General features: G+C 42.8%; 1 protein-coding gene across 2 annotated transcripts; it reads left to right on the forward strand.

Annotated features, from left to right (window-relative positions):
- The first annotated feature begins 16,122 nt into the window (after positions 1-16,122).
- Positions 16,123-25,159, forward strand: LOC127296150 (uncharacterized). Of its 2 annotated transcripts, XR_007848280.2 has the most exons (21): positions 16,123-16,552; positions 17,552-17,684; positions 18,485-18,621; positions 18,717-18,762; positions 19,083-19,298; positions 19,385-19,888; positions 20,023-20,157; positions 20,258-20,473; positions 20,554-20,643; positions 20,721-20,962; positions 21,036-21,124; positions 22,192-22,229; positions 22,322-22,352; positions 22,443-22,565; positions 22,648-22,862; positions 22,970-23,065; positions 23,154-23,266; positions 23,946-24,081; positions 24,182-24,286; positions 24,412-24,738; positions 24,832-25,159. XR_007848280.2 is itself a non-coding variant. In XM_051326179.2 (20 exons), the coding sequence occupies exons 1-20, from the start codon at positions 16,278-16,280 to the stop codon at positions 24,610-24,612; spliced, it is 3,141 nt and encodes a 1,046-aa protein (XP_051182139.1). In that variant the 5' UTR covers positions 16,123-16,277; the 3' UTR covers positions 24,613-25,159. The 2 variants fall into 2 exon arrangements, 1 of the variants encoding a protein (XP_051182139.1); XM_051326179.2 differs by having other exon boundaries at positions 24,412-25,159.
- Positions 25,160-25,590: the final 431 nt, after the last annotated feature.

Consider the following 25,590-nt stretch of genomic DNA (forward strand, 5'->3'; position numbering starts at 1 on the left):
AATAGCAAAAGTGTTCGAGAAAGTAGATACGCTTTGGACGTATCAGTGGCGCGGGCTGCTTTGGGCCCGAGCCGGACGCGTGGGGGTCGATGTTGCGCTCCAGGTTGGGGCCGCGAACGCGCGTGGACTTGGTGGGCTGCTCCTCACCGACCGTCATGACTTGCACGACGCGGGGGTTGGCGAGGGCGTTGCTGGCGCCGGCTCCTGGGGGAGGGCTTGCACAGCGCAGCACCTGCCGCGGGTAGCGCGGCGGTGCGACGGTTGCGACGTAGACGTCGTGTCCGCCGAAGGAGATGACGCTGCCGCCGGCAGGGAATGTCCTGTCGGCGAAGCAGCTAGCGTTGTTGCTGACGCATTCGAGGGACCCGAATCTCCAGATCAAGCCTGAAGCGACTCGCTCGCCGGTGGTGATGGTGAGGCCCGTCCGGATGAAGACACCGGCCGCAGACGCTGAAGGCCCCACGGTGGGCGCCAAATGTCGTGGTATCGTCACGGCATATGCCATAGGATGGCTAAAGAGAGTGGTTCCTAGTATGGTCTACGGTGGTATCCGGATGCGGGTATGGGCACGAGCGACACGGCGACGTACCCAGGTTCGAGGCCCTCCGGTGGAGGTAACACCTCTACTCCTGCTATGAGTGTATATGATAGTATCACTGTACAATGGTGCTCCTAGAGCTGTATCCGGCTGCCCCTGGGAGGCTAAGGTAGACGAAGGTCTCTCTCTCAGGGCAGCGCTAAGACTAGAATGAGTAAGGAGTGATCGATCCCCTGCATGAGAGGGGGTAGTGCAGCTTATATAGGCGCTGGCACTTTACATAGAAGTCCCTATGACCTACGAGCCGGCTTGCCGGCTCCGGCTTCTCGCTCCTTCCCGAGGCACCGTTGTCAGGAGCCGTTGGGCGTGCAAGCCCTATCTTGTCGCCTGCCTGAAGTCAGCGGTATGGAGAGGAGGTGTCCCTGTCACCATCATGACATGTAGCCGTACGGCGCCATGATGCCGTATCCGGCGGAGGCACTGTTGCTCTACAGTGCCCCGCCCTTTACGGAAAGTGAGATCATCGTGGAATTTAGGAGCCGGACTACCCTTCCAGTTCCTTCTCCTGCAAGCCTTACCAACCCGGACCATGTCAGGGAGATACAAACCAAGCCGGATATGGCAAATGTAAGCCGGCCCAGCCACAGCGCAGCCGGCTATGGCCAGGCCAGCGTGGACTCTGAACAGCCGGCTCCCCTTGCCAGCCGGCCACGGCTCCAGCCGGCTGCTCCTCAGCCGGCCTTTGCCGCGGGCCGACAGGCCTTGAGCCGGTTGTTCTCAGTCCTTTGCCCTACCCGGGGTCTTCCACCCGACAGGGCCACCGTCGCGAGTCCGGTTCAGCAAGGTGCTGGTGGACAATGGGAGCAGCATAAACATCATGTAACGGCACACCATGCAAACGCTTGGCATAACACCAAACTTGCTGGAACCAACGCACACCACTTTCCATGGTATCGTTCCGAGACTGTCCTGTTCGCCAATGGGCAAGGTCCGGGTAGATGTGCTGTTCGGAGGGCGTGACAATTGTCGCATCGAAAACATCTTGTTCGAGGTGGTTGACCTTGATAGCCCTTACCATGCGCTGCTTGGGAGATAGGCACTGGAAAAATTCATGGCCTCCACTCATACCGCGTATCTCAAGATGAAGATGCCGGCACCCAAGGGACCCTTAATTGTGGTTGGAAACTACAAAGTGTCGCTCGAAACCGCGTCCGTGGATCAAATCTAGCCGAATCGCTAGTGATAGCTGACATAGGCATCCCCAATGGGCCTGCCGAAGAAGGTACCCGGGGTTTACTGAAGGCCCACGAGTCGATGAATATGGAGCTCGGAAGCCCAATTAGTTATTGATAAGGAAAGATAGAATTGTATTAGAAAAAAGAGAGATTTGTAACTTTACGGGTTGAACTCAAAGAGTCTCCAGGAATCTGTAAACTTGTGTAATACGAAACCCTCTGCTCCGCCTCCTATATAAGGGGGAGTCGAGGGACGAAGAGAGGATGGATTCTATTGTTAGCGCAACCCTAGTTTTCTAGTAGTCGAGTACTTTTCCGGCCGAACCTTCGAGATCTACTTGCCCTCTACTTCCAACTAAACCCTAGTCTACAATACGTAGGCATGGACAAGTTAATCCCTTGTCAATTGGCGCCGTCTGTGGGAATAAGAGGCGACATGGAGCTGATCTCGATGGCACGTTCAAGATCGTCGACTTCTTCGGTAGCAAGCAACGCGATGGATAGAGGTAAACAGATCGAAACTGATCTAGTCGATTTTGTCCTGTACTTCCAACTAAACCCTAGTCTACAATAAGTAGGCATTGACAAGTTAATCCCTTGTCAATTGGTGCCATCTGTGGGAATTAGAGGCGACAAGGAGCTGATCTCGATGGCACGTTCAAGATCGTCGACTTCTTCGGTAGCAAGCAACGCGATGGATAGAGGTAAACAGATCAAAACTGATCTAGTCGATTTTGTTCCTCACCCGCCCTCCCGTTTGGATGCATATGCATATCTGGAGGAGCCTATGGAAATGACGTTCGGAAGGTTCCACTTCCGCGTCGAGAAAGAAGGATTGTATCGTCTCGAGGTTCCGACTTCGTCGGGATTATCGACGGTCGATTCCGATTTTTCGGACTCGTCGTCATCATTCGAGACAGGCGATGGGGAGATTTCGCCGCCACGTTTCGTCAGAACTATGACAAGCGAAAAGCTCGCCAAGATCTTCGGCGACATATCCTTCGAGTCGTCTGCGGACTCCAATATAAGCAGCGCCTCAGACAGCATCGACAACTTCAGCTCCATCGACAAATCCACTATTGTGGGAGAGGTCTTCGCCGATCTATATGACGGTGTCACCAATCCCGACAAAGGTCAAAATTCAAAATACCATCAAATCTATGCAATCGGAGATACAAGCCGACCACAGGAGGAGACATCAGAGAACGTCGACAACGCGGGAAATCCGTATGTCGATCCCGCTGATCTTACATGAGGTTTGGGAACCAAATATGTCGGACCTGGAACACGAGAGATGGTGCAATTTCCGCAGGCAGTGTGGGATAGAGTTGCAAGAGCTATTGATGGCACAGAGCCAATGATTGTAACTGCGACAGCTGAAGAGTTACAAGCATATCAATATAGACTCGCCCGTGCCAGACGGGAGCTCGAAAAACAGAAAGTTGAGCTGGATAGGAGGCAAGCCGCGGCTTCTGCGTCAAGCAGGTGAAGAGCGGAGTTGAGCCGACAATCAGGTACTTCGGGAGACAGTCATAGAGCAGCTCGAAATAGGTCAAGATCTCGGTTGCAAAATATACCTGAGGCTGAAAGGGAGAACTTAGTTCAAAACCTTGACATGTCCATTATGTCGATTGACACGAGGGGGGAATATTATTCCCAAAACACCGGAGGCCGGATACATGGCGACACAAGCTTCCATCCTGGCATCCAGGCCACCTCCCGGAGATCCAAGAGAAGCGCTGTATAACATGGCCATGGCGGGAGTTGGAGCCATGGGAACAACATTCGCAAGTACGCCTCCCGAGGGATCTGCAAGGCAAAATAGTCCACGGCCTACTGCAGCGGTGCAAGATCCCGCGAGAACGAGTGGGGCAAGAGACACATCGACTCAAGCAAGGGTGGACAGAGCGCGACAGGAAAGAAGGGAACATCGGCACTCACCAGAGGTTGATGAAGAGATATGTGTGGGCTCCCGTGATTTACGAGACGAGTCCGCAAAACTCGAGTTCCATCAGGGTTTAAGCTACCCGATAATTACAAAAAATTTGATGGCTTACAAGATCCTGAGGATTGGTTAGTTGATTATCTCAAGATGGTAAAGCTGATGGGTGGAACTAGAGCAACAACCATGCAGAGCATTCAAGTACACTTGAGTGGAGCCGCACAATCGTGGATAAAGAAGCTGCCTCCTGGGTCTATCGACAGCTGGGAAAGTTTCGAGGATATATTCGTGAAGAATTTCCGATCCACGTGCAAGAAACCTGCATCATTGGAGCAGTTGAGGGCTTGCAGGCAGAAATATGAAGAATCAATGAGGACGTATATCCAGAGGTGGAACATCATCAAAAACTCGGCGGAGAATATATCTGACGAGAGAGCAATAGATGCATTTGTTGCTGGTATTCGAAGGAGATACTTTGTCGAGGATTTGGGAAGAACCAACCCAAAGACAATAGCAGCACTCATGGAAATAGCGAATCGGTGGGCGGATGGAGAAGATGTTGTTCACAACAAGCGGCACAGGTCGCCTGAGGAGGACGGCAACCGAAACTTTCAAAATAGGCGACGATTCCCTCGACAGTTTTCAGATTATGATGCTCCTGGCCAAATATCGGCTGGATTTCGAGGAAACAGCGGAGGAAACAATCGAGATGATTATCAAAAAAGTGGCGAGCAGCGCAGCGACTACAAGGACGGCTCCCGTCCCAATAGACAAAATAATGGACCAAGGTTTCAGAGGCCGTATGTATCACCTGATGACCTCTTAAACGGACCATGCCAAATGCACTTCTACCTCGACAACAATGGAAAGAGGCAGTCAGGGCATCTGCAGAAGGACTGTCGAACTTTTCTAGCACTGAATAGATTTGCAGGGCATACCAACACGCAGGCAATGAATAGAAACCCCCAGGGGCCAAGGAGTGAGATCCACCTTCCACCTCCACCCGCAATTACATATGCAAATCGACACCAGTTGCAGTTGGCGGCAGCTCCACAACCAGGCCCTTATATCGACACCAGTGGTGCGGTCTCGATGATTCAGAAAGGCATGTCATCCAACAGAGCTCGGAAAGTAATATCGCGGCAAATTTTTATGGCAGAAAAGATGCCACCACCAACAATTGAGTATTTGAACTGGTCAAGGCAAGATATCGGCTTCACTATAGCGACCACCCGCAGCAGGTTCCACGACCAGGACAGTCTGCTTTGATCTTACCCGCGGTTATCGTAGGGTTCGACGTCTCGCGAGTATTTATTGATGGCGGAAGCAGTTTAAACCTCATGTACGCAGATACATTGAGGAAGATGAACATATCCCTGGCAAACTTATTACCAACGGATACACGTTTCCATGGTATCACACCAGAGAAGCTGAGTTACCCACTTGGAAAGATCAACCTCGACGTTCAGTTTGGAACCCGTGAAAATTACAGAAGAGGGAGGTTGGAGTTTGAAGTCGTGGATTTCCCGTCGTAGTATCACGCTTTGTTGGGACGACCAGCCTATGCCAGGTTTATGGCAGTACCACATTACACATACTTGTTATGGAGACTCCCTGGACCCAAGGGACCGATCACAGTAAAAGGAAGTTTCGCGTTAGCTGATAAGTGCGACAAGGATTTTCATCGACTATCAGAGACTTTCGGGATGCAAGCAGAGTATATGGCGTCAAGGCTAACAACTGACTATGATGTGTTGCCAGATGTAGGGAGGCCGCTCAAGGAGCCAACCTTTGACACTACCAAAGATTCCAAGGAGGTGCAGATCCACCCGACAGATCCCAAGAAAATGACATCCATTGCAACAAACATGGACCTCCCATAGGAAAGCGCGCTCGTCGAGTTCCTCCGTGAGCGCTGGGAAATCTTCGCATGGTGTCCAGCTGACATGCCAGGAGTACCCAGGGAACTTGCCGAGCACCACCTCAACTTGGATTCAATGACGAGGCCAATTAAACAACCTTTGCGGCGTTTTTCGGAACCAAACCGCAAAGCTATGCTGTCAAAAATCAATTGACTCAGAGAAGCTGGTTTTATCAAAGAGTTACATACAGAGGCCACGTGGGTAGCTAACCCAGTGATGTCTACGTTCCCCCTCCTTTCCTGTAGACAGTGTTGGGCCTCCAAGAGCAGAGGTTTGTAGAACAGCAGCAAGTTTTCCCTTAAGTGGATCACCCAAGGTTTATCGAACTCAGGGAGGAAGAGGTCAAAGATATCCCTCTCATGCAACCCTGCAACCACAAAGCAAGAAGTCTCTTGTGTCCCCAACACACCTAATAGGTGCACTAGTTCGGCGAAGAGATAGTGAAACACAGGTGGTATGAATATATATGAGCAGTAGCAACGGTGCCGTAAAAATAGCTTGTCGGCGTGTAGTTGATGGTGGTAGTATTGCAGCAGTAGTAACACAGTAAAACAGTAAACAAGCAGCGATAGCAGTATTTAGGAACAAGGCCTAGGGATTACACTTTCACTAGTGGACACTCTCAACATTGATCACATAACAGAATAGATAAATGCATACTCTACACTCTTGTTGGATGATGAACACATTGCGTAGGATTACACGAACCCTCAATGCCGGAGTTAACAAGCTCCACAATAATGCTCATATTTTAGTAACCTTTAGTGTAAGATAGATCAACAGATTAAACCAAGTACTAACATAGCATGCACACTGTCACCTTCATGCATATGTAGGAGGAATAGATCACATCAATATTATCATAGCAATAATTAACTTCATAATCTACAAGAGATCATGATCATAGCATAAACCAAGTACTAACACGGTGCACACTGTCACCTTTACACACGTGCGGGAGGAATAGAACTACTTTAATAACTTTGCTAGAGTAGCACATAGATAGTAGTGATACAAAACTCATATGAATCTCAATCATGTAAAGCAGCTCATGAGATTATTGTATTTAGGTACATGGGAGAGATGAACCACATAGCTACCGTGAACGCCCCGAGCCTCGATGGAGAACTACTCCCTCCTCATGGGAGCAGCAGCGGTGATGAAGATGGCGGTGGAGATGGCAGCGGTGTCGATGGAGAAGCCTTCCGGGGGCACTTCCCCGCTCCGGCGGCGTGCGGAGCCGAGACTCTGTCCCCGGATCTTGGCCTCGCGATGGCGGCGGCTGGAAGGTTTCGTGGTTTCGTCGAACGTATCGGGGTTTTCGATCCAGGGGGCTTTATATAGGCGAAGAGGCGGCGCGGGAGGGTCGAAGGGGCGACGACACCATAGGGCGGCGCGGCCGGGGGCCAGGGCCGCGTCGGCCTATGGTCCTGGGGCCCAGTGCCCCCTCTGGTCCTTCCCGGGTGTTACGGATGCTTCCGGTGAAAATAGGAACTTGGGCGTTGATTTCGTCCGATTCCGAGAATATTTCGTTACTAGGATTTCTGAAACCAAAAACAGCAGACAGAACGGCACTTCGGCATCTTGTTAATAGGTTAGTTCCAGAAAATGCACGAATATGACATAAAGTGTGCATAAAACATGTAGATATCATCAATAATGTGGCATGGAACACAAGAAATTATCGATACGTCGGAGACGTATCAGCATCCCCAAGCTTAGTTCTGCTCGTCCCGAGCAGGTAAAACGATAACAAAGATAATTTCTGGAGTGACATGCCATCATAACCTTGATCATACTATTTGTAAAGCATATGTAGTGAATGCAGCGATCAAAACAATGTATATGACATGAGTAAACAAGTGAATCATAAAGCAAAGACTTTTCATGAATAGCACTTCAAGACAAGCATCAATAAGTCTTGCATAAGAGTTAACTCATAAAGCAATAATTCAAAGTAAAGGTATTGAAGCAACACAAAAGAAGATTAAGTTTCAGCGGTTGCTTTCAACTTGTAACATGTATATCTCATGGATATTGTCAACATAGAGTAATATAATAAGTGCAATAAGCAAGTATGTAGGAATCAATGCACAGTTCACGCAAGTGTTTGCTTCTTGAGGTGGAGAGAAATAGGTGAACTGACTCAACATTGAAAAGTAGAAGAATGGTCCTCCATAGAGGAAAAGCATCGATTGCTATATTTGTGCTAGAGCTTTGATTTTGAAAACATGAAACAATTTTGTCAACGGTAGTAATAAAGCATATGTATCATGTAAATTATATCTTACAAGTTGCAAGCCTCATGCATAGTGTACTAATAGTGCCCGCACCTTGTCCTAATTAGCTTGGACTACCGGATCATCACAATGCACATGTTTTTACCAAGTGTCACAAAGGGGTACCTCTATGCCGCTTTGTACAAAGGTCTAAGGAGAAAGCTCGCATTGGATTTCTCGCTATTGATTATTCTTCAACTTAGACATCCATACCGGGACAACATAGACAACAGATAATGGACTCCTCTTTTATGCATAAGCATGTAACAACAATTAATAATTTTCTTATTTGAGATTGAGGATATATGTCCAAAACTGAAACTTCCACCATGGATCATGGCTTTAGTTAGCGGCCCAATGTTCTTCTCTAACATTATGCATGCTTAACCATAAGGTGGTAGATCTCTCTTACTTCAGACAAGACGGACATGCATAGCAACTCACATGAAATTCAACAAAGAGTAGTTGATGGCGTCCCCAGTGAACATGGTTATCGCACAACAAGCAACTTAATAAGAGATAAAGTGCATAATTACATATTCAATACCACAATAGTTTTTAAGCTATTTGTCCCATGAGCTATATATTGCAAAGGTGAATGATGGAATTTTAAAGGTAGCACTCAAGCAATTTACTTTGGAATGGCGGAAAATACCATGTAGTAGGTAGGTATGGTGGACACAAATGGCATAGTGGTTGGCTCAAGTATTTTGGATGCATGAGAAGTATTCCCTCTCGATACAAGGTTTAGGCTAGCAAGGTTATTTGAAACAAACACAAGGATGAACCGGTGCAGCAAAACTCACATAAAAGACATATTGAAAACATTATAAGACTCTACACCGTCTTCCTTGTTGTTCAAACTCAATACTAGAAATTATCTAGACCTTAGAGAAATAAAATATGCAAACCAAATTTTAGCATGCTCTATGTATTTCTTCATTAATGGGTACAAATCATATGATGCATGAGCTTAAACATGAGCACAACAATTGCCAAGTATCACATTACCCAAGACATTAATAGCAATTACTACATGTATCATTTTCCAATTCCAACCATATAACAATTTAACGAAGAAGAAACTTCGCCATGAATATTATGAGCTAAGAACACATGTGTTCATACGAACCAGCGGAGCGTGTCTCTCTCCCACACAAGCATGATGTAATCCAATTTATTCAAACACAAACAAAAATAAAAGCATACAGACGCTCCAAGTAAAGCACATAAGATGTGATGGAATAAAAATATAGTTTCAGGGGAGGAACCTGATAATGTTGTCGATGAAGAAGGGGATGCCTTGGGCATCCCCAAGCTTAGACGCTTGAGTCTTCTTACAATATGCAGGGGTGAACCACCGGGGCATCCCCAAGCTTAGAGCTTTCACTCTTCTTGATCGTAGTATATCATCCTCCTCTCTTGACCCTTGAAAACTTCCTCCACACCAAACTCGAAACAAACTCATTAGAGGGTTAGTGCATAATCAAAAACTCACATGTTCAGAGGTGACACAATCATTCTTAACACTTCTGGACATTGCCTAAAGCTACTGGAAGGTAATGGAACAAAGAAATCCACCCAACACAGCGAAAGAAGCAATGCGAAATAAAAGGCAGAATCTGTCAAAACAGAACAGTTCGTATTGACGAATTTTAAAATGGCACCAGACTTGCTCAAATGAAAATGCTCAAATTGAATGAAAGTTGCGTACATATCTGAGGATCATGCACGTAAATTGGCTTAATTTTCTGAGCTACCTACAGGGAGGTAGACCCAGATTCGTGACAGCAAAGAAATCTGGAACTGCGCAGTAATCCAAATCTAGTACTTACTTTTCTATCAAAGACTTTACTTGGCACAACAAAACACAAAACTAAGATAAGGAGAGGTTGCTACAGTAGTAAACAACTTCCAAGACACAAATATAAAACAAAGTACTGTAGCAAAATAACACATGGGTTATCTCCCAAGAAGTTCTTTTCTTTATAGCCATTAAGATGGGCTCAGCAGTTTTAATGATGCACTCGCAAGAAATAGTATTTGAAGCAAAAGAGAGCATCAAGAGGCAAATTCAAAACACATTTAAGTCTAACATGCTTCCTATGCATAGAAATCTTGTAAATAAACAAGTTCATGAAGAGCAAAGTAACAAGCATATGAAGATAAAACAAGTGTAGCTTCAAAAATTTCAGCACATAGAGAGGTGTTTTAGTAACATGAAAATTTCTACAACCATATTTTCCTCTCTCATAATAACTTTCAGTAGCAACATGAGCAAACTCAACAATATAACTATCAAATGAAACATTCTTATCACGAGTCTCATGCATAAAATTATTACTACTCCCAACATAAGCATAGTCAATTTTATTAGTTGTAGTGGGAGCAAATTCAACAAAGTAGCTATCATCAAATATAGGAGGCATCTTGTAATCATAATCAAATTTATCCTCCATAACAGGTGGAACCAAAAGACCACTATCATTATAATCATCATAAATAGGAGGTAAAGTATCATCAAAGAAAATCTTCTCCTCAATGCTTGGGGGACTAAAAAGATCATGCTCATCAAAACCAGCTTCCCCAAGCTTAGAATTTTCCATATCATTAGCAACAATGGTGTTCAAAGTGTTCATACTAATATGTTCCAGGGGTTTTTTAATTTTCGGATCAAACCATCCATGTCTTAAATCAGGAAATAGAGTAAAAAGCTCATTGTTATCCATTATGCCTTACTAGTGTAAACAAGAAACAAAAAGATGCAATTGCAGGATCTAAAGGAAATAGCTTTGAGTACTTACAACGATGGAAAATAGCTTGGTAGCCGAGGTCCGGAGTGTGAGTACCTTTTACCTTTCCTCCCCGGCAACGGCGCCAGAAAAGTGCTTGATGTCTACGTTCCCCCTCCTTTCCTGTAGACAGTGTTGGGCCTCCAAGAGCAGAGGTTTGTAGAACAGCAACAAGTTTTCCCTTAAGTGGATCACCCAAGGTTTATCGAACTCAGGGAGGAAGAGGTCAAAGATATCCCTCTCATGCAACCCTGCAACCACAAAGCAAGAAGTCTCTTGTGTCCCCAACACACCTAATAGGTGCACTAGTTCGGCGAAGAGATAGTGAAACACAGGTGGTATGAATATATATGAGCAGTAGCAACGGTGCCAGAAAATAGCTTGCTGGCGTGTAGTTGATGGTGGTAGTATTGCAGCAGTAGTAACACAAGAAAACAAAGAAACAAGCAGCGATAGCGATATTTAGGAACAAGGCCTAGGGATTACACTTTCACTAGTGGACACTCTCAACATTGATCACATAACAGAATAGATAAATGCATACTCTACACTCTTGTTGGATGATGAACACATTGCGTAGGATTACACGAACCCTCAATGCCGGAGTTAACAAGCTCCACAATAATGCTCATATTTTAGTAACCTTTAGTGTAAGATAGATCAACAGATTAAACCAAGTACTAACATAGCATGCACACTGTCACCTTCATGCATATGTAGGAGGAATAGATCACATCAATATTATCATAGCAATAATTAACTTCATAATCTACAAGAGATCATGATCATAGCATAAACCAAGTACTAACACGGTGCACACACTGTCACCTTTACACACGTGCAGGAGGAATAGAACTACTTTAATAACTTTGCTAGAGTAGCACATAGATAGTAGTGATACAAAACTCATATGAATCTCAATCATGTAAAGCAGCTCATGAGATTATTGTATTGAGGTACATGGGAGAGATGAACCACATAGCTACCGGTACAGCCCCGAGCCTCGATGGAGAACTACTCCCTCCTCATGGGAGCAGCAGCGGTGATGAAGATGGCGGTGGAGATGGCAGCGGTGTCGATGGAGAAGCCTTCCGGGGGCACTTCCCCGCTCCGGCGGCGTGCCGGAACAGAGACTCCTGTCCCCTGCATCTTGGCCTCGCGATGGCGGCGGCTCCGGGAAGGTTTGTGGTTTCGTCGAACGTATCAGGGTTTTCGATCCAGGGGCTTTATATAGGCGAAGAGGCGGCGCAGGAGGGTCGAAGGGGCGACGACACCATAGGGCGGCGCGGCCAGGGCCTGGGCCGCGCCGGCCTATGGTCTGGGGGGCCCAGTGCCCCCCCTCTGGTCCTTCCCGGGTGTTCTGGATGCTTCCAGTGAAAATAGGAACTTGGGCGTTGATTTCGTCCGATTCCGAGAATATTTCGTTACTAGGATTTCTGAAACCAAAAACAGCAGAAAACAGGAACTGGCACTTCGGCATCTTGTTAATAGGTTAGTTCCAGAAAATGCACGAATATGACATAAAGTGTGCATAAAATATGTAGATATCATCAATAATGTGGCATGGAACACAAGAAATTATCGATACGTCGGAGACGTATCACCCAGTACTGGTCCCGAAGAAAAACACAGAGGTCCTTGGCATGTGCGTCGACTTCACGTGTCTCAATAAACATTGTCCAAAGGATCACTTTCCCCTCCCAAGGATCGATCAAATTATCGACTCCACGGCAGGCTGTGAACGTCTTTCCTTCCTGGACGCATATTCTGGTTATAACCATATCAGATTAAAAGAAGACGATGAGGTCAAAACAACTTTTATAACACCTTATGGCGTGTTCTGCTATAGAACAATGCCCTTTGGATTGAAAAACGCGGGAGCAACATACCAACGGATGATGCAGAAGTGTCTTGCCACATAGATTTGCAAGAACGTATAAGTGTATATCGACGATGTCGTCATAACAACAAAGAAGGGGTCAACCTTGATCGAGGATCTGAAGGAAACTTTCGACAACCTTGACAAGTTCTGCCTCAAGCTGAACCCGACAAAGTGCTCATTTGGCGTTCCTGCAGGGGAACTTCTTGGTTTCTTGATTTCAGCAAGAGGAATCGAGGCCAATCCAGAGAAAATCCAAGCCATCGTGACGATGCGGAAGCCGACAAAATTGAAGGAAATACAATAGCTGACTGGGCGAGTCGCAACTTTAAGCAGATTCGTCGCCAGGCTGGGTGAAAAGGCGTTGCCGTCTTACGCTTTGATCAAACAAGGAGAGAAGTTCCAGTGGAACGAAGAAGCAGACAGAGCTTTCGAGGACCTTAAGCGCACAATCTCGACACCGCCAATCTTGGTGGCGCCTAAGGAGAAGGAGCCTCTCCTGTTATACATCGCAGCCGCGCCTCAGGTGGTCAGCACGGTCCTTGTGGTCGAAAGAGAAGAAGAAGGAAAACTCCATAGAGTGCAGCGGCCGGTATATTTCGTCAGTGAAGTTTTATCACCCTCAAAACAGCGGTATGAGACTTGATGACGTAATCAAATTTTGTACTTCGATTGGTTCTGGTATTGCAATTTTATCATATGCTTCTTTCACATGCAGAATGATTCTTATAATCACACTTTTTGATAGTTATGATGAGTTAGATTACTACGAGAAATCACGGAAAAGTCCGGTTTGAACCTGGGTGCATGTGAACCCTAGTTAGAAATGTATTTTCCAAATGTTAAAAAATTCTGACATAAAAATATTCGGGTACGTACGCATGTTCCATGTGTGCGTAGAAAGTTTTCGTGGAGAAACCACTTTTTTATTTCAGAATCTAAAAAAGTCAAAATACGTCACATATATACTGCTATATAGCCCTGCAAAATTTCACTTTTTTGCTGAGACAAAATAAAAGGTTTTTTCGTCACGAAACTCATGTCCAGGACACATATTTGAGATCATCTGAGAAATCATTTTATGTTTCGATTTTTAAAATATGTTTTGACATCACAAACGGAACTTTTCAAAAAGTGGGTTCACATGTCCCCATGTTCCATATATGCAGTCTCGAGAAATCACTCAACAAGCTATAGCGAAGATACACCATGGTGTATAGTGTATAGTCATGTCTACCGATGGCCCTATCCCCGAATAAAGGATCATCTTACACAACACATAACGCATTGCCATTGACAACCGTAAGAGGCCAATGCTAGGACACACCACAAAGTCCTCATCATGTACATGAAGAACATTCCCTAGGTTCCATATGAGGGGAACATCAACGAAGCCAATGCCAGTCCTTTGAAGAAGCACATGGCTGACAAGATGTAAATTGTTTGCTGGTGGTAACAAACTTGATTTGTGTTCTTTATATATGTTGGTCGTTTTAAATATCTTTAATAATTGTTTAATTGTGTAAAGAGTACTGCACTCTGTTACTATTTTGTGTGATGTGTGTTTGTGTTTGTGACGTGTAATGAAGTGAACAATGTGTCAGTGTTTAGTAGTGCACTTTGTTAATATCATGTGTGATGTGTGTTTGTTTTGGCTGTTGATGCAACAATGAATAAAATTACGTGTGTTTATTTTCGCGGCTGATGCAAACACAAACATGTGATGGATCTTTGTATGTCATATGATATCTTTGACGATTTTTTGCCCGTCAGTGGTTTGGGTTACCACCGACGGACTTCCGTTTTCATGCCATGCAAGCAGTTGCGGCTATACGCCTTTTCCGAGTAGTGAAGCCGTTTGTGAGGATTATTGAGGCGGTGGCTATTCTTCAAACCTAATTTCCACTAAGGGACGATTCTTATTTCATTGTAGCAAGTGAACTTTGTATCTATGTAGTTTGAGCAAATGGGAGTTCAAAAACTGATCGTTTATGTAATGTGAAGTGCTTTACTCTGAGCGATATTCTTGGGGTTAATTACCATTTTTCTTCATGTGTATTTGGTATTGTATTGTAGGTCCATTATGTAGGATTTGCGCAAGCTTGACCTGCAAGTTGTGTTTTCCGGTTTCTGAGAAGTTTGTTTTTTTTACTCTGATTTTTTTGGTTTTTCGTGGTACTCCCTCGCTACTTTATAATGTTTCTTGAAAAATTCGGAATCTCTTCTAGGTAGAGCATGCAAATTTTAGTAAAATGAAGGGCTATCCAAAGCCACGTCACAAACACACGTAACACACAAGCAAACACGAAATACTGCAATTCTCAACCAGTGCATCCCTGGAATGCATGTCCATGTTTGACAGGAAGCACCTCCAGTAACAACTATTGGACCAAGAGTAACCAACAATAAGTATAGAAAGATAAAACCAACATCCAAATGACAACTTGTAGAAAATCACATCCAAGCAAATAGATAAAAAAATGGACTACATTATTCAGGCACAACCAAAACCCACAAACAATTAGCCATGAAAAGTCACCATCAATCAACCACCATTGGTGCGGCGTGCCGCCACGCCGGCCATTGCTAGTTAGTTTCATGCATGATATGGGCGAGAGCACCATCCTTGCACATGTGCTCATTAGATACGCACCCGCAAAACTTGGTGCAACCGTCGCAAAGAGAGATGCTCTCAATACCATTACCCTAGAATGAACTGGCTAGGTTATTATTTATCATATACTCCGTACATTTCAAAATGTAAGGCATCTAAAGATTAATCAAACATTAAATCTTACTATCTTTGATCATATATTTAGGAAAAAATATCTACATCTACAATATCGAATGGACACGTTAAGAAAATATAATTTATGATAAATCTATTGATATTGATTCCATATTGTAAATGTTCATATTTTTGTATATAAACTTGATTAAACTTGAAAAACATTGACTTTTAACTAATTCTTAGACGCCTTACAACTTGGGAAGGATGGATTACTTGAAATATTATTTTGGGATAACATGTTACATGATCGTAGATTTTTTAAACATTAGAACTAAAATGTGTACAAAATAGTTCAGGTTTTTTTGATACCATGGAAATATACTGTTTTTTGATAGAACATTTTTTAAATATTTACATTGTACAATTAAATTTACATTTTTTTATCGCAAATCAATCTGTTAAGGAGCGAAGTTTGAAGATATTATACTTTTTTATTTTGGGAGAAATGAAAAGGAGAAACTTTAAAAATGCGGGTGCAAGCGTGGTGAGCTCGAGTTCACCTACAACTCTTTCTAACAGTTGCAACTTACTGTACAATTTTTTAGTGGAGTACTAGTAGATATAAAAATGATTCCACTAAAAATCATTTGGAAAGGTAGTTAAAAGAAGGATAATATACATCTGGCAACCAACTGAACTGACCCACCGGGTGCGGGCCAGAATAGAATAAATGAAAATAATCAATTAAATAATAATAATAAATAAGCACGAAAAGACAACAAGGGCTAGTAGTAAACCCTCTGGCTCGCCCCCACGCGCGCCGCACCTAAACCTGAGCAACCAGCCCACCCAATCGGTAGGGTTTTTGCTCCCCCCTCCGCCCGCCGCCCGCCGCCGGCGCCGCCGATCGTAGGAAGGGAGGAAGGGAGAGGCCCGGCATACGCAGCAGGCAGGAGGAGATGGCGCAGTCACTGGAGCTTCTGCTAATCCAGTTCCTGATGCCGGACAACGACGCGCGGCGGCAGGCGGAGGAGCAGATCCGCCGGCTGGCGCGCGACCCGCAGGTGGTGCCGGCGCTCGTCCACCACCTCCGCACAGCCAAGACCCCCAACGTCCGCCAGCTCGCCGCCGTGCTCCTCCGCAAGAAGATCACCTCCCACTGGCCCAAGCTTCCACCGCACGCCAAGGCTTCCCTAAAGCAAGCACTCATCGACTCCATCACGCTCGACAACAGGTGCTCACCGACCTAACTTTCCCCACACCCCCTTTCCGCCTCCGCAATTTGCAATCTTTCCACTGCTATGTTCAGCTATGCGGGGTTACCTCAAGTTTTTTTAATTGTTGTTAACTGCTGAACGTTTCGTGCCTGTGAATAACGATTAACTCAACTGTTATTAAACCTAATGAGAAATTTAATCCTGTAGGGAGGAATTTTATGGTCTATAGGTTAGCCAGTATTGTTATTGTAACCTGCAATACATCTGATTTGCTTGCAAACCATGGCCGCTCAACTGCCGTTCCTCCCTCTTTGTGTAATGTTGTACTCATATGCTGCTATTCTAAATAAAAAATGTTTTTTTTAGGGAAATAGAGATACTTATGCGTGGATTTTATTTGGAAACGATCGAATCAATGCCAAGTCACAGCCAATTCAGTATGTCTTTTTAAGGGAAAACAGTAGGAAAATATACTTCGAAAGGAGAGAGTTACAAATGGAGATGGAAATGCGCTGACGTGAGAAAATAGGCTGCAAATTGCTTACTCTGATCCTAGTAATACGAAAAACTGACATCTATTACAGGATCCAGAATGATGAACTAACTATTTATCATGTCTTGGACATACACTATTGTAAAGTTTTTGTTCCTCAATAAAAAGTCCTCTCCTTTAGACTTTGAATACTTATATTTGCATATAAATTTTATTTATGTGCTCGATTCAAACTTGATTTTTTTTTTGATATTTCTGTTACCTATGAAACCGCAACAGGGTTACCATAAACTGGACTAACTGGAAATATGGAAGTTGAGATATTCGTAGTTTAATTCAAACCAGTTAGAATGATGAGATTGAGAGTGGTTGATCTGGTTTCACTGGGACTATCTACAAGCTATCAAGCAATTATCCCACTCTATGGTGCAAATGCTGTTCGTTATTGTTCAATTTGCCTCAGTTTTTTTCACATCTAATTTGAGAGGATGAAAGATTGAGTTGTTTGTTGCTTCTTATGCAGCCATCTTGTAAGGAAAGCTAGTGCAAATGTGGTGAGCATTATTGCTAAGTATGCTATCCCTGCAGGAGAGTGGCAAGAGTTGTTACCGTTCCTTTTCCAATGCAGCCAAAGTCCACAAGAAGAACATAGAGAAGTAAGTGTATCTTGGAGTTGCCATGTACTTTCAGTCTTTTATTAAGTATGCTTTGTTTAGGATGTAGGTACTAGCAATATTCGTCAGAAAGGAAACATGTCTTGTTGGTTTTCTCATAATAGATGATACATTTGCACAATAAGAGCTTACTTGCACTTTCCTTTTCTTTGATTTGGTGTTTTTCTAGGAACTTCTTCATCTGCGTACTGAGAACATTGATTTTTTTTGTATGGTGTCAACATGGTTGCAGCAGCATGTCAGCCTGCCCTTTCATAGTTGTTTGTTTGGAATATTGCTCAATAAAAAGAGCTAAATACAGAAATCTCAAGACCATCCATAACTTAACTATTATTGGATTTTACAGTTTGTACAGCTGGCCTACACATTTTCTGCACCAAGGCTCCTATTTGCCGGCTGGTTAACAGAACCATTAAATGCAAAATCATAAGGCAGCACATGCCTGTGCATGTGCAAAGTCTTATTTACCATTTCCCTCTTTTTATTGATGGAAGTTTCTTCCTTTCACTTTCTTTTGTACTTTCTCTATATGTGCGTTAGTGGGGTGGGACGCTAATATATTATGTATAATAATTAATATATGGTGCATTCTGTCATTAAATGTTCTGATTTATGTAGTATATGCAATGTTGCAGAGAAACCGGCATTTTAGTTCTGTCGTTTGTAGGACTTGTTTGTGCATAACTCCAATATCATTTCAAGTGATCTAGGAAAGGAACACTTACTGTTTTATATTTGCAAACAAAATGCCAATGTGTACTGACTAACTCTTTTCTTTACAGGTAGCTTTAATTCTGTTCAGCTCCCTTACTGAAACTATTGGGACTACATTTCAATCTCATCTGAATGATTTACAACCTATTTTACTGAAATGCCTGCAAGACGAGACCAGCTCTAAAGTCAGAATTGCTGCCTTGAAGTACGATTAAGTTAGCGAAAAAAAATGCTATTTTGGCTTTTCTCGTTTGACCATTTTGTGACTGTATATAAGCTAATTTTTGGTCGGTGCAACAGGGCTGTCGGATCCTTCATAGAGTATGTCAATGAAGGCGGGGACATTGTAAGTTCTGGCTGTCTTTCCTGATTTATAAACATTTACTTTTCTGAGGTGAAAGAGATGTGCCATCGTTATGTTCATTCTTATAGACCTTCGTTTGGAATGATCTCTTCGTAAAGCTTTTTTATATATTATAAGCAGTATGCCTGTGTTTTTCTTTGGACTGTTTTCTTTGCTTGTAGCAGTAGTAGTTTGTCCGTCTCCTTCTTCTTAGAGCTAGAGTTTTTCTTAGCTGATTTTAAATCTTCAATAGTATGTCATGCTACCGCTAGAGTTGCCTTTTTATGCCTGATGAACCGATCTTGTTTTGGTACAACTGCTAGGTAAAGATGTTTCGAGACTTTGTTCCCAGTATCTTGAATGTATCAAGGCAGTGTCTTGCTAATGGTGATGAAGATGTTGCTTCCATTGCCTTCGAAATATTCGACGAACTAATTGAATCTCCTGCACCACTTCTTGGAGATTCAGTCAGATCAATTGTGCAGTTCTCGCTTGAAGTTTCCTCAAATCATGATCTGGAAATAAATATAAGGCAACAGGTTTGATCAGCCATCCACATTATTGATTATATAATTGTTCATTTTGCAAAATAGCTCCATGTAAACTTTTCTCTTATTTGTTTCAGGCTATTCAGATAATTTCATGGCTTGTAAAATTTAAAGCATCCTTCTTAAAAAAGAACAAGCTGATTGTACCTATCCTACAAGTTATGTGCCCCTTGCTTACAGAAACTGCTAATGAAGATGAAGAATCTGATTTAGCCGCAGATCGTTCTGCAGCAGAAGTCATTGATACAATGGCTATCAATTTACCAAGACACGTTTTTGGTCCAGTTCTTGAATTTGCTTCTGTGAGCTTTCGTCACATTAATCCCAAGTTTCGTGAGGCTGCTGTTACGTCGTTGGGTGTTGTCGCAGAGGGTTGTTCTGAACATTTCAAGGATAAGTTGGAGGAATGTCTCAAAGTTATTTTAGAAGCTTTAAAGGATCAAGAGCAAATGGTTAGAGGTGCTGCTTCATTTGCTCTTGGTCAGTTTGCTGAACACTTGCAGCCAGAAATTCTGTCTCACTATGTGACTGTACTTCCATGCATCTTAAATGCACTCGAAGACCCGTCAGATGAAGTTAAGGTAAAATAACCTACTTCAGGTGACATCATCTCTGATCGATAGGCAGAAACTTTGGATATAGATGATATTGATTAACTTTGCACGACATTTTCTGGAATAATTAACTAATGCGAATATGTGACGTGATCTTGTAGGAGAAATCATATTATGCATTGGCAGCGTTCTGCGAAGATATGGGTGAAGATATCCTACCATATCTAGAACCTTTGATATGCAGATTAGTTATGTCTTTGCAGAGCATTCCCCGGAACCTGCAAGAGACATGCATGGTTCGTATAGAAATCATTACTCACAATCTATCTAAATTGAAGGAGATAGCCTCCCCATTAAATTGTTTTCTAAATTGAAAATAATGATGTTTTGCTGCAGTCTGCAATCGGCTCTGTAGCAGCTGCTGCAGAACAGGCTTTTATCCCATATGCAGAGAAGGTTCTTGAAATGATGAAAGGCTTTCTGGTGCTCACTAAGGATGAAGATTTGTGTGCACGAGCTAGGGCTACTGAGGTTGTTGGGATAGTTGCAATGGCAGTAGGCAAAACCAGAATGGAAGCAATATTACCTCCTTTTATTGAGGCTGCTATTTCTGTGAGTCCTAATCCCAGTACTTCAGAGTTCTGATAACTGGCATACTTCAGTGCAATTCTTTATGCTCTTCGTACTTGCAGGGTTTTGGATTGGATTATAGCGAGCTAAGAGAGTATACTCATGGTTTCTTTAGCAACATTGCTGAGATTCTGGATGATAGTTTCACACAGGTAATAAGGGAAGTCAAAATTATGTTCATTTCACGAATGCTGGTCATGCTTACAGAAGTGGTTGTTGTACATTGCAGTATCTTCCTCATGTTGTGCCTCTTGTATTCTTTTCGTGCAACTTGGATGATGGTTCTGCTGTGGACATTGATGATGCTGATGGTGCTGACAATGGATTTAGTGGTGTTTCTTCTGACGATGATACCGATGATGAGCCAAGAGTTAGAAATATCAGTGTGAGGACTGGAGTATTAGACGAGAAAGCAGCTGCAACTCAGGCTATTGGATTTTTTGCACTTCACACAAAGAGTGCCTACGCTCCGTATCCTTGAATGATGTTTAACATAATATTCCTGTCATCTTTTGTTCTTCAAGTTTCCCTTAACTGGCACTAGTTACTTGGAGGAATCGTTGAAGATCTTAATCAAGCACAGTGGATATTTTCATGAAGATGTCAGGCTTCAGGCTATTATTTCCTTAAAACGTAATGTCGTTCCTAGTCCTCTTTAATATATATAAGTTTGTAGCAGCCTTTTGGTTTCCTTATTTTTAGGCCTACATATTTGTAGTTGTGAAGTTTCGAACTTCCAATAGTCATTTAACATACCCCCTCCGTCCAATAAAAGATGGCTTAGATTTGTCTAAATTTGGATGTATCTAGACACTCATCCAAATTAGTTGAATGAACTTTTGTCATGTACACAAGTTAAGACATCTATGGGACGGAGGGAGTACAAAACTCTAATTAGTTGAATCAAACTTTTGTCATGTAAGCTACATAATCTGTCTTCAGCATGGTACATAGTATCCAATGCTATACGACTACAGAATAAACTTTTGTCACACATAAGATACGTTGATGGAGATCACAAGATGCATTCATGATCAATGTTCTATTGTGCAATGATGCATAATGTTACCTTGTGTCCATCATTTGAAGTGTTATGTTTGTTTAACAGCAAACCCATTCAAACTGAATCATCAAAGTTTTAATACAGCATTCTCCTTTCTAGTGCAATCGTGGCAGACCATTAATTGCTGGATTTGCTTGAATACTTGCCGAACCTGAACCTAGCGATCCTGTTGGGCTTGAATCTATCTACGGAGGCAAAACCCAGATCAGAGAACCAACAGAAGAAATGAAACAGAATGGAAACTTGCCTAGCACCCATCACCTTCACCTGCGTCATGATCTTTTGTTAGTTTTGTCAATATTAGTCATGTATGGGATCTTCTGTGCATGAACACTCTATCGTGTCTTGACAAACAACAAATTGCAAACCCAATGAACCTCCAATCTGTTAACTACCAAGAGATAGTTAACAAATCGTATACTGATCGTAGGCATTAGGCAAATCGATTAGAAGCAGTAGGAGAGCGTTTGACACAGAAACCAGAGCTAATAGTCTTGTTTAATTCAAATCAGTTACTCCCCAGAACTCTAAATTTGTAAAATTATAAGCTTCTTAAGTTTTTTTATTCTATGTGACTTCCCATTAAAGGTACATTTTGTAGTATTGTTAATAATAATACTAAACTCTACTATTGCAGACATCCTAACTGCAGTAAGGGCAATACCTGCACATCCTGTGAGAACTTCCTGTATTATATTTTCAATTTAGATTTGATTGCTGTGGAACATCAAAATTCTTATGCAGTGTCTGTTTTTTCTACCATGCAGGATATACTCGAGAAACAGAAGGCTGTTCTTGGTAATTGCTACTATAAGATGCTCTCTTTTAAGTCCATTTTGCTATATGCACATCAAGCCATGCTCAATCTCGCTTGTTTTTTTTTTCCAGATACTATAATGAGCATCTATATCAAGACAATGACAGAGGATGATGATAAAGAAGTAGTAGCGCAAGCTTGCATGAGTGTAGCAGATATCGTGAAAGATTGCGGTTTTGCTGCAGTTGAACTTTGTAAGCTGCACTTTCTCAGAGTTGGGTGCTCTTGGAATACTAGGTTTTGCTGTTAAAACTGTCCCTTCTGTCACTGTTTCAGATATGTCACAGCTTGCTGAGGCAACACTTACCCTGTTGCGTCAAGAATCATGCTGTCAGCAAGTAGAGTCGGACGGCGAAGATGATGGTGACATTGATCATGATGAAGTCCTCATGGATGCAGTTTCAGATCTCTTGCCTGCTTTTGCGAAAGTGATGCGATCTTACTTTGACCCTCTCCTTGCAAAGTTATTTGATCCCCTGATGAAATTTGCTGTGAGCACCCCTTCTCCCTTCAATCGTGCTCAACTATGCCAGCTCTCTTAAACTTAGATATTATAGTGAGAATTGTACATTCTGATGGTGCTCTGGAATGAATGCAGAAATCTCCACATCCTCCCCAAGATAAGACTATGGTTGTTGCAACTTTAGCTGAGGTTGCTCAAGAAATGGGTGCTCCAATTTCTGCTTATGTTGATGTATGCCTATAGTTTTCTTAAAAAAAAAATGCCATTTCATCATTTTAATTGACCTCTTAATGTTTACTCATATTTGAATCATTTGCAGAAGATAATGCCTTTGGCATTGAAAGAACTTGCATCTTCTGAGGCTACGAATAGGAGAAATGCTGCTTTCTGTGTTGGTGAGCTATGCAAGAATGGGGGTGCTGCAGCACTGAGGTATTTATATTACTTACAATAATATACATATTTCATGCTCACCTTCCCAGAAGCTCCTATCTGAGGCTAATGTGTTACACTCCGTAAATGAGGAGGCAAATGACTATTATTTAAGATCTGTTGTGCATGGTGTTTATTTCCTTATGTTTCAAAAGCGTATCTTCATAATAAGTGGACATTAATGGATACATGATTTTTTTTTACTACTGATTCATTTTCAATTTCTTAGACTCCTTCCGTCCCGTAAAGGATATCTTAGATTTGTCTAAATTTATGGGACAGAGGGAGTATGAAAAATAAGTGCTCATTTTTCACTTTATGAAGCATTAGAATAAGAAGCCTGCAGGTGAGCAACAGTTAACGAAAACTATTAGTTAGTAGACCTCATATTAATTCCAAGTCATAGTATCTACTAGACCCCATATTATGCACTTTCTTTCATAGTCCTGCTAGTCTGCCAACTTCCTAATTCTGCAGTGTCACAAAACTAAACCCTGACATTGTGTAATTTGCTTTCACAACTATGACGTGGGTGCTGAAGAATAGAAGCTAAAATATGCCAAGTGTATTTTAGATGGTGGTCTGCTGTGTAGTCATTAAACGAATTAATGTTCATGTTACATTAAACGGTAATCCTGTAAATTCAGTTGTTCACAGGCTTCTATTCAACCTTCCGCAGATATTACCCGGATATACTGCAGGGTCTGCATCGTTTGTTTGCTGATTCTGAACCAGACCTCGCAGTTAGAGATAATGCTGCAGGTGCTATTGCTAGAATGATAATGGTGCAACCTCAGTCAATTCCTCTCAACCAGGTTTCTTCCACATAATACGTTTGAACAGCTTCAGAATTCATACTTTAAAGTGCCGCCTAGCTAATAAATACTTGGTTGCAATGCTATATCTGTTTTGTAGGTTCTTCCAGTGTTTATCAATGCTCTGCCACTAAAAGAAGATCATGAAGAGTCAATGGCTGTCTACAGCTGCTTATGTAATTTGTTACTATCGTCGCATCCCCAGGTGACCTGGTCTTAAACCATCCATGGTCTTTGCTTCCATTATTTTAACTTTTCCTGAATATGAGTCTTGCAGCGAAAGTATCCTTGTCCAAGTCTTAGGCCAAACCTAACACTTCGGTGTTGCAGATCCTTGCTCAAGTGGCTGAAGTGATACATGTCTTTGCCCAAGTGGTAGTATCCCCGGATGAGAGTGATGAAGTCAAAACAATTATTGGCAAGGCTGTTTCTTATTTGATATCCAGCTATGGCCAACAGATGCAGGCAATACTAGGTGCTCTACCACCAGTTCATGCGAATGCGTTGGCAGCATTTGCCAGTAGAAGATGATCTTAAGAGAAACAATTTACCTTCAAATTTTTGTGCTGCTGGAGTGTTTTGTTGAAGATTGCCCCTTGAGGAATCACCCAAGTTTTGTCACTTGCTGCCATTTACTGAAGAATACTGGTTAGCCAGGTATGGCCTGATCAGCAAAACCTATCTGGAATATCTAGGTTGGGATGCCAAATATGCGCTAATGTCGTGTATATTACATTTTTCGAGTTGTAGTATATTGCACTGAGAATGGTCTTTACTGCGGTTGAAGATGCATTGCTTTGGCAGGCGGCAGCTTTGGTTGGTGCATATGTCGTGTATTTACATTTTTCGAGTTGTAGTATATTGCACTGAGAATGGTCTTTACTGCGGTTGAAGATGCATTGCTTTGGCAGGCGGCAGCTTTGGTGAGTCTCGCGGGTATTGTTTTTGGCTATTTGTGTGTTCGATTTTATAATTCTTTGATGGGGGTGTGCAAATCGTTGATGTACTGGTATATACAAAGAATCCTGTGTAACTTGGATTTGTTGTGCCGACTATGAAATTGCTTTCTTTTGGGCCATTTGTGAGACCGTTCTTTATGCAAACATGTCCTACAAGATTTTCTTTCTTTGTAGAATTTTTGAGAAAAAAAAGGTCTCAGCAACCCAGAATCCACGTGATCCACCTGGCTTGAAAATAGTACTCCCTCCTATCCATTAAAGCCTTGTTTGGTTTGGTAGGCCGGTTTTCAGGAGAAATTGAGTGTTTTTCGCCGGCCCAACCCTATACCCCATAAACACTCGATCAATAGTTTGGCAGCCTTGTTTTGGTTCGGTTGAAACCCACCGAAACCCAGAATCCACGTCGGGTAGAAGTGTATGCAACGAGCACTACAGCGCAAAGTGCTCCCAGCTGGTTGGTTAATTTTTGTGGCCTTCGGATTGCGTATGAGAATTGTATTGTGGTACTGTAATTGATACTGTTACAAGTATCAGCACGTGAGCCTTTTCA

The sequence above is a fragment of the Lolium perenne genome, chromosome 4, assembly GCF_019359855.2.
Source record: "Lolium perenne isolate Kyuss_39 chromosome 4, Kyuss_2.0, whole genome shotgun sequence".
Classification (NCBI taxonomy): Eukaryota; Viridiplantae; Streptophyta; class Magnoliopsida; order Poales; family Poaceae; genus Lolium; species Lolium perenne.